The 10,391-nt window shown below is 51.4% G+C and overlaps 1 protein-coding gene across 1 annotated transcript in view; it reads left to right on the forward strand.

The window, feature by feature from the left end:
* Positions 1 to 10,391, forward strand: part of DCAF15 (DDB1 and CUL4 associated factor 15) — a 324,736-nt gene that overhangs the window by 112,570 nt on the left and 201,775 nt on the right. The window contains exon 6 of the mRNA XM_078685623.1: positions 10,052 to 10,222. Within this exon, the coding sequence (XP_078541749.1) occupies positions 10,052 to 10,222 (171 nt within the window). The remainder of the gene's footprint in view (positions 1 to 10,051; positions 10,223 to 10,391) is intronic.

Here is a 10,391-nt window from a genome sequence, read left to right on the forward strand (position 1 = left end):
GCCTCTTCAACCTCAGTGACCCTGCGTTCGGCCATATCTAGTCTCCCTACCTGTTTATGCATCCGTTCAGTCATTCTGTCCATACGATAGGGCAGGGAATCCAGTTTATTTCCAAGGATCGATAGACTGTTCTACAAACTTTTTTCCATGGCCTGAGGCAAGCCACGGTTACCTCCATCTGCCATCTCTTGTGGCGTGTCCTGCGTGTTGTCTTCCTCTTCAGGGGTGTCCTCCCTCACCCTTGATTTGCACTGATCAAAGGTGAGTTTGGGCTGCGACTTATCCACTCTCCCATTGTGGCTGGGCTGCTGATGACTGCAGCAAACTTGCGCCCTCCGTCAAGGGTGCAGTGCACTGTTGCGTTGGCGGTAAGCGCTATGGGCTTTCCTTCGAGCTCTAGCAGTCCATACGGCAGCTAAGCACCCATACCCTCACCGCGAACCAGCTGTCACAATAAGCAAATGGAGCATAGAAGACTGTACACAGTCGTAGTGGGAGCAGGCAACTCTTTAAAGCGTTCACGCAGTGGGTTGTGCTGAGGGCTAGCAAGCCACGTTTCCTGAGGCTAGGCTCCATGACCAGGACTCCACCGTACAAAAAGCAGCCGATCTCTCCTCTCCAGCGTGGGCCGGCGCGGTAAGTCAATTTCCCTAGCTGCTCACCTCAACTTTGAGTCTATGGAATGGTTCATCTTCTGCTCAGGACCATCTAGCAGGCCAGGCCGCCACCCTGAGCTCTGCATCCATGCATGCAATCAGGCGTAAGTGGATGTGCTGTTTGTTCAGGTGGTCAGGAGAGGACAACACTGCAGAACCCCTCTGCTGGGCTGGTGGTAGCTGGGCTATGTGGTGTGAGGATCCCTGTTCGGTTTGTCACCGGGGCTCCTAAAATAGCCGTGCCCAGCCGCGCGTCGTCTCTTCAGGCCACCTCCTAACTCGTGCAAAGCCTGCAGCTCGGGGAAGCCACGCAAGCAGCTGGGAGCCACAGTACACCGTGCGCGGTCCCACAGACCACCAATGCCATTGGCTGCACCCCTTCACCAGTACCGGGACTGTGGCCTCGCTGGGTGCCATGTGCAGGATTGCACAGCAGGGGCCCCGTCAGCCGTCTCTTTGCCTCCGCTTGCCCGCAATTCTACGCGTCTCACAGCGCACTGCTGCAAGAAGTAAGGCATGGTCGCCTTGCCTAAACAGAGACCGCTAATGCTCCAGTTGCAGTCGCTCACCTCCAGCCTGCGGTCCTCACAAAACTCCAGACCGAAGAGCGCGGCCTAGCGCGAGGGCGCTGTGTGCGTCTCCAGTTGCAGCACTCTGCGGCAGTCAGGGAGGGACGAAAGCGGCTCAAAACGTTCTCAGCTCCCTCCGGGACAGGCGACAGTATAAATCAGGGCAAAATAGTCAGCACCTCTGCTGGATCAATGAAGGATAGTACAACGGCTCCACGGAGCTATCGGGCTAAGCGGACATTTTAGGCTCAGGCAAGCTCCACCCCCACTTTTGGTGCAGTTGTCGAAGTCAGCAGGCAGGCATGGTAGGCGCCAGGTCAGTTGCTGGGTCTTCAGTTCTTGCAGGATGCGACTCTTTACGTCCTTCTACTCTCAGGTCGGCAAGGTCTGTTGCTTGGTACCACGGTCTCCTCTAAATATTGACGTCTGGGGCTCTAAATACTGACGTTTGGGGCGTTAGGGGAGTGTAAGGTAGTAGCCAATGGGCTACTGACCCTTACGGTCACCATGGCTAATATGACTACTGCCTGTGGGAAGTTGCATAATCCTGTCAAAGTATTCTGAAGTTTGCCATCACAAAGATGGCTGCTTCTCAAAAGTTGTGTACATCTCAGATTAGGGCACCTTTGAGATGGTACTAGCCTGGGGGTGGCATGTCTAACTCATTTTCCCACCTGTCCGTGTGCCAAGGGTCAGCTTCCTCTCCTGTGAGGGTAGCCAGACTCATTTCAAAGGCGGTAGATACTAATCAGCAGGTTATCCTCTGGCAGGGGGTGTAATCACCTTCTTCCTTAGCAGGCTTGGTTTCTGACCTCCTGAGAACAAAGGCTCTCACCTTTGGGGGGCCAGACACTCTTCTCTGGTGGCAGGCTGGCAAAAACCAGTCCGCCAACACACCAGGGGCTGGTAGCTTTTCCGGGGGGCACCTCTAAGGTGCTCTCTGGGTGCATTTATTAATAAATACAACAATGGAATCAGTGGCGGATTTTTAATACAAGATGTCTGATACCAAATATCCCTACCTTCAGTGACGCCTTCATGTAGCTGGGGAACTAGTTTTCACAAGTGTCCAGGACATATTTTAAGATGGTTAACCTGGTCACGTGTACTGGCAGTAATGGAACTGACCAGCACAGCGGCATATCTGCTCATGCAGGTATGCCCTCACATGTAATTTTAGACACCCTGCCTTAGGAGTGACTTACAAATATTACAAGCAGTATTGGGGGGCATGGCCCACAGTGATATTATGGCGTATTTTCACTTTTGTATGCACCAAAAAATGCAGGCCTGCAATGGCAGTCGTGCATGGATTTGGCGAGGGCTCCCTTTGTGTGGCACAATTGGGGCTGCAGCCCTTGGGGCTCCTCTTTGGTATCTCAGGCCATAGGTACCAGGTGTACTATTTACTGGGGATTTGCAGAGAGTGCTAAAGGTATTGCCAATTGAGATAAACAATTATACTGTTTTGGAAAAGAGGTCTGGCACCGGGGACCTGGTTAGCAGGGACCCAGTGCACTTCCAGTCAAAATCACATGAAATAACAGGCAACAAGTGGGGGGGGTGACCATTTCAAACGTGATACCTTCCTATCTATCCGCTGTAGGTTGTCTCAAAGACGTGACCTCATGTGAGTGGATGTATCATAAACCAAGCCCTCATGGTCCCCACCCAAGGCATAATGCCCTTTTTCTCATTTCTACATTATACTCTTAGTATATAATGCTTGGTTCATGGGGTGGGGGAGGAGAGGGTTATATGTACCTGACCAACCAGTTTCTGTTTATAGCTTGTGGTTTAGTTTTTGTTGTCTGAGCAGAAGAGTGGGTTATGACAGTTTAGTGTTTAGTTGCATATTCCTGTTAATTGAACCTTCCTAAGTTACTGCGGTCTTATTGTCTTTCCTCCCTGTCACTCTGATAGTTAACACCTGGATGTAGGTGTTCGAGGCATGTGGGCTGCTAAATTCATATCTTAGCATTAGATCGCCGCCTAGTGTTGGGTCCGGATGATCGCACATTGTTGTCCTGGAAGAGTCTTCGAAGTATCCTGAGATAGGTGGCTCCTCCCCTGGACTACAGTGCGCATGGGCATCGGCTCCATCCCCAGATTGTTTTTTTCCGCCATTGGGTTCGGATGCGGTCTCGACTTCTCTCTGTCGGAACCGAGTAAAACTTACTTTTTAAGGCCAAAAGGTCTTATATTTTATAGCGTCGGTATTGTTTGCGCACGGTCTCGAGTTCTTCCAACTCTTGGAGTCGGATTCAGCGGAGTTTTTCACTCTTCGGACGTCGATGCCTTCTCATCGCGACACGACCGCAACTTTCCAGCATGGAGCGGAGTCCGTTTAAGTACTGTCCGCTCTGTGGGTCCAAGTACCCACATATAGACCTGCACCCGGTCTGTAACAAATGCCTTTCACCGGACCATGACGACGGCAAGTGCAAGGCTTGCGCTCAGTTCCGGTCAAAGAAGACTCTTAAGCTCCGGCGCGCGGTGCGCCTGGAGGCCAGACGAGCGGCCCCGGATCCAGAAAACATCTTCGGCGACCAAGAAGAAGATGAACAGGGTCATCATCTCCAGATATCCCCACCCGAAACGGAGGTCGAGGCGGATCCGGCGGACGACGACGGAGTCGCGGGTCAAGGCCTTGAATACGTCGACGAGGTAGGGGACGTCGAAGAGATTTATGGGGCCGCGGAAGATAGCTCAGGGGACGAGCTATGCCCCGAAGGTTTCGAAGATCACGATCGGGTCACGGGATCGCCAGTCGGCCTTACCCAAGACCCCGTGCCGCAAGCCATGGCCCCGCCATCAGGCCCGGCCACGGACATACTTGCTGAGCAGGCCACATCGAAACCGAAACCTACAGTGTCGACTACACCTAAAATGGCCGACCCGAAAACGAAACCGAAACTTATGGACTCGAGCGTCCCTAAAATGGCGGCCGGCACGCAGAAAACTACTGCACCCGCCGCCGCATCGGCTCCGTCGACCTCCGGTCCGCAGAAGTCGAAGAAGTCGGTCTATTCCAAAGGGTCAAAATCGGCGCAAGAGGAGGGATCCTCTACAAAAGGTGGTCGGCACGGATCAACCGGGGCGACACCGTCTAAGCACGCCAAGGCCAGCGGCACGGCTCCGGTTACGCCTGGGACTCCGTTAGTCGGTCGCGTAGTGGACACGGAACCGACGAAGGCGCACGGATCGACAGCTGGCACATCTGCGCATCGATCCAAGGACTCTGGGTCAGCGACAACTGCATCGGCGTCCAAACCTAAGAAAGGCCACCATGACGTCGGATCCGAGGGGAAGGTCAAGACACCCTCGTCAGCGCCAAAAGACACTGTGAGTGAAGCGTCCCCCATCGCCGCTTCGCTACAGAGAATCAGGGACAAGGCCGCTGCTACGTCGGCTCCGTTGCCGTCGCCTCAGACGCCGAAGGACGCTCCGGCAAAGCCTAAGAGTAAGCTTCTCTTCCTTCTGCCGCCGAAAGAGGCTCCGAAGGCTTTTTCCACGAAATCGACGCCAAAGAAGTCGGATTCTTCTACGGCAGGAGCACCTTCAGGTCGAGAACTCGAATCAGAGGACGATTCGGAGCACTTCATCGACGCCAACACAGGCAAATTAACCCTATACAAAAGGAGGATCACTTCAGAGCCTCTGGACTCCTATGTCATCCCACTAAAGAAGAAAAGGGTGCCTCAGGACGCTTCTAACCTCATAGAGCCTATCCAGCCTCCTCCTAGAAGAAGCCCTACTCCCTCACCAGACCAATCTGAGGGTGAGGGATATGATGAAGAGGACCAATACACCTTCCCCATCAATGAACCAGATGCACATCCAGATGCATATGATGACATTGGTGACCAAGGCACCCAGAGTGTGGGGCAAGACCCACAACCTTTCAGTGCACGTGCATCCCCAACAGAGGATTCTGCAGGTTTTCATGCACTAATTGAGAGGGCAGCTGCTAATCATGATGTGGACATGCATGCTGACCCGGTTGAAGAAGACTTTCTCTTTGACACCTTTTCAGTCTCTGAGAGGACTGTAAAGACACTGCCTATGCTCAAGGGAGTCCTCAAACATGCTGCGGACATCTTTAAAGAACCCACTAGGGCGAGAGTGGTCAATCCACGTATTGAAAAAAAAGTACAGACCAGCACCTGCAGACCCTGCATACGTTCGGGGACAGTTGCCGCTAGACTCCCTGGTGGTCGCCAATGCCCGCAAAAGGGCCAACTCCCAAACAACGGGTGAAGCTCCTCCCCCGGATAAGGAGTCCAAAGTGCTAGAGGCAGGGGGCAAAAGAGTAGCTGCACAGGCTGCCAACTTTTGGCGTATTTCTAATACACAAGCACTCTTAGCACGTTACGATAGGGCGCATTATGACACCCTAGAGCAGATTGTACAACACCTGCCTCCACAGTTTCAAGAGGGCACAAAACTGCTTATAGAGGAAGGAAAATTGATCTCCAACGCAGCCATCAAGTGTGCACTTGACGCCGCAGACACAGCAGCTAGGGCGATCAACACTAGCGTCATGCTGAGACGACAGGCTTGGCTCCGCATATCTGGGTTTAAACCTGATATTCAGACAACCATCCTTAATCAGCCAGTCAATCCTGATCGACTGTTTGGTCCAGATGTTGACACCACCCTCAAAGATAAAAAAGGACACAGAAACTGCTAAGTCCATGGGGGCCCTACAGTCACAACAGTTTCGTGGCAACAATTTTCGTCGCTCAGGTGCACGTGGAGTCACCAGAGGACAAATGGGTCAACAATCTCAATTCTCAAGAGGTGGAGCACAATCCTCGTTCACAAAACAGAACAAGGGAGGTTACAGAAATAACAGCAACAGAGGTCGCGGCAGAGGAAACAACAGCTCCCGCTCCTCTACCCCAAGCAAACAGTGACTCTCTGTCACTGCCCCCCGACCACTTAACACCTGTCGGGGGGAGACTGCAGCAGTTCCTGCCCGTCTGGAGAAACATCACCACAGACAGGTGGGTGCGACAACTAGTCCAGTATGGTTATTGCCTAGAGTTGAAATCCACTCCACCCAACATCCCGCCAAGGCAAAGGCCTATGTCCGCAGAGCACTTGCACTTATTGCAGCAGGAGGTAGTGGTGATGCTGCAAAAAGGCGCAATCGAGCTTGTGCCAGTGGAGGAGGAAGGCACAGGGGTTTATTCCCTGTACTTCCTTATCCCAAAGAAGGACGGATCTCTGACCCATTCTGGATCTACGTCCCCTAAACCTGTATATACTGTCAGAACATTTCCATATGCTCACACTGCAACAGATTCTTCCCTTGTTAAACCAGGGGGACTTCTTAGCAACCTTAGACCTCAAGGATGCTTATTTCCACATACCACTACACCCGTCCCACAGAAAATACCTCAGGTTCACTATCCAAGGCAAACATTATCAGTTCAAAGTCCTACCCTTCGGAGTCACCACAGCCCCAAGGGTGTTTACAAAGTGTCTGGCGACAGTAGCGGCGCACCTCAGGAGGCAGGGCATCCATGTCTACCCCTACCTGGACGACTGGCTCGTTCAAGCCAAGTCAGAACGACAGTGTGCCGCGGACATGTCGACTACCATTCACCTCCTTCACGATCTAGGTTTCTCGTTGAACTACCCAAAGTCGCACCTTCAACCGGCGCATGTCCGGCAGTTTCTAGGCGCGACGATCAATACCCTGACAGCCGTGGCTCAACCAAACCAAGTCAGGATAGATGGCATGCAGTCTCTGATCCAGAAGTTCAGATCACAACACTCACTTCCAGCGAGAGTGTTCATGCAGTTGATAGGCATGATGGCCTCCTGCATCTTCATAGTCCCTCACGCACGGCTACATATGCGCCCGCTCCAGGAGTGCTTAGCAAATCAGTGGACACAGGCTCAGGGACAATTAACAGACCTAGTGTTGGTTACCAGTCGGGCATACGACTCTCTGCATTGGTGGACTCCACACAACCTTTGCAAGGGCCGACTGTTCCAGGAGCCAGTGCCACAGATTACCCTGACAACGGACGCATCTCTCCAGGTATGGGGAGCTCATCTGCTCAATTACACTGTGCAGGGACTATGGACGACGCAGCAACAGAAGATGCACATCAACTATCTGGAACTGATGGCAATCTTCATGGCACTCAAGTCCTTCATTGTACATCTGTGCAACAAGGTAGTGTTGGTCCGGACGGACAACATGACCGCGATGTACTACATTCAAAAGCAGGGGGGCACCCACTCGCCACAGCTGTCTCATCTGGCTCAGGGCATGTGGCGATGGGCCATTCAGAGGAACATCTTCCTCATGGCAGAACACCTCCCGGGCAAGGACAATCTGATGGCGGATCTGCTCAGCAGACACAGCCATCAAATGCACGAGTGGGAGTTACACCCATCTGTACTCCACCCGTACTTCCAGCAGTGGGGTCATCCGGAGATAGACCTGTTCGCAACAAAGGAAAACGCAAAATGCCAACACTTTGCCGCCAGGTTCCCTCACCCACAGTCGCAGGGGAATGCGATATGGATGAACTGGTCAGGCAAATTTGCGTACGCTTTTCCGCCAGCCCCACTGATACCGCTGGTGGCAAGAAAGCTAAGGCAGCACGCGATGACTCTCATCCTAGTTGCTCCAACGTGGGCGCGCCAAGCATGGTACACCACGTTCCTCGAACTCTCAGTGGTGCCGCATCAAAGACTGCGCCTCACGCCCAGACTTTTGACGCAGAACCATGGAGAAATTCAGCATCCAGATCCGCAACAGCTCAACCTGGCAATCTGGCTCCTGAAGTCCTAGAGTTCGGATACCTTAACCTGCCTCCAGAATGCATGAACATCATCAAGGAGGCACGGAGGCCGACTACCAGAGCATGCTATGCTGCAAAATGGAAGCGTTTTGTCATTTACTGTACAGCTAATGACATCGACCCGCTAGATGCATCTATCCCTAACATCATTTGTTATCTGCTACACCTGTACAAGTGCAATCTAGCGTACACTTCCATTCGGATACATTTATCCGCCATCGCAGCATATCTTCAGAATAGGCAGCATCTATCTGTCTTCAGGGTTCCTGCCATCAAAGCTTTCCTTGAAGGTCTGAAACGAGTCATTCCCCCAAGAACACCGCCAGCTCCGGTGTGGAACCTCAATGTGGTCCTCACCAGGCTGATGGGACCTCCATTTGAACCACTGCACTCGTGTGAACTCCAGTTCCTAACGTGGAAAGTGGCTTTCCTAATTGCTATTACGTCACTAAGGCGTGTTAGTGAGCTGCAAGCGCTCACAATCCAAGAGCCATTCATTCAGATTCATCCAAATAGGGTAGTGCTACGTACTAACCCCAAATTCCTTCCGAAGGTGGTGTCACAGTTTCATCTCAACCAAACTATTGACTTACCGGCATTCTTCCAAAACCCACAAACGGTGGCGGAGAGAATGCTGCATACGTTAGACGTACGGAGGGCGTTGATGTACTACATAGACAGAACACAACACTTTAGGAAAACAAAACAACTTTTTGTTGCCTTCTCACCTCAACACAAAGGCAACCCTATTTCCAAAGCAGGAATAGCCAGGTGGATTGTTAAGTGCATCCAAATATGTTATCAAAAGGCCAAGCGCACTTTAACGATACCCCCAAGGGCGCACTCCACACGCAAATTGGGGGCATCCATGGCTTTCCTAGGGAACATTCCTTTAGAGGATATTTGCAGAGCAGCCACGTGGGTTACACCACATACCTTTACAAAACACTACTGTGTTGATGTGCATTCCAAGCAGCAAGCTGCTGTAGGACAGGCTGTTCTCAAGACACTTTTTCAGGTTTCTGCAGCTGGCACGGGCAACCGCCGCTGATGGAGGGACTGCTATGTATTCTATGCTAAGATATGAATTTAGCAGCCCACATGCCTCGAACTGAATATGCTACTTACCAGTATGCATCTGTTCTTGGCATGTAGGGCTGCTAACATTCATATCGCCCACCCTCCTCCCCGGTGCCTGTCGCAGCTGCAGATATACTATTGTATTCAATCATTAGCATGGACATCCTTTACACTTTTCACTCCATCTTCTGCCACAATGGCGAAAAACAATCTGGGGATGGAGCCGATGCCCATGCGCACTGTAGTCCAGGGGAGGAGCCACCTATCTCAGGATACTTCGAAGACTCTTCCAGGACAACAATGTGCGATCATCCGGACCCAACACTAGGCGGCGATCTAATGCTAAGATATGAATGTTAGCAGCCCTACATGCCAAGAACAGATGCATACTGGTAAGTAGCATATTCATTACTCAGCACAGCCCTTCACAGTGTGATCTTGTGACCTACTGCCAAGCCATGCAGTTTTACGGGAATGAGGAATGGGTGTTGTGCTTTCGGCTTTAGCTTTAGGGTATGTTGTATGTGTTGGTATCAGATTGCTTGATTGTACTCTCTCTAAAACTTAGTGGTGTTGAGAGTGAGATGCAAATGTTTTCTCTGTCTGATAACGGTTGGGCCTAAATTAGCCATGCATCGTGCCCCTTTTACTGCTCCTTTAAACAGAAAAAGACTTTGTGTTTGTAAATGTTGGTCTGCTGGCATAAGGATGCCAGAATGAAACTTCACTTCAAACAGCAACCCCAGGTTACTGAAACCGGACTGAAGTAGTGTTAGTTGTCACAATTGTGGCTACACATTGAGTTTCAGAATGACAATGTATGGTGTAGGTAAACCTAATGTTGAGCTAGGCCTTAAAATGATGACATTTGCAGGTCCTGCTAAGCTTTGGTCTCACTGGATGTTTTTTTGTGTTACAGGTGATACAAACGCTCACTGCCTCCAGCATGGCTTTATGCTGCATACCAAGTACCAGGTGGTTTACCCCTTCCCCACCTTCCAGCCAGCCTTCCAACTCAAGAAGGACCAGGTGGTGCTACTAAACACCAGCTATTCCCTGGTGGCCTGTGCAGTCTCTGTGCACTCTGCAGGTTAGATCTATGACCAGTGTATCTGACTTTTGTTTTTTTAAACACATCTTTATACATTTAAACCCAACCCACCCTGCTATGTGGCACGTTGGCTTTTTCCACTGCAAAGCTGTTTCGGCCCTTCCCCTTTTGCCTAACTACTGCATAGACACCCTTTTTCTCTCAATCA

The sequence above is a fragment of the Lissotriton helveticus genome, chromosome 1_1, assembly GCF_964261635.1.
Source record: "Lissotriton helveticus chromosome 1_1, aLisHel1.1, whole genome shotgun sequence".
Classification (NCBI taxonomy): domain Eukaryota; kingdom Metazoa; phylum Chordata; class Amphibia; order Caudata; family Salamandridae; genus Lissotriton; species Lissotriton helveticus.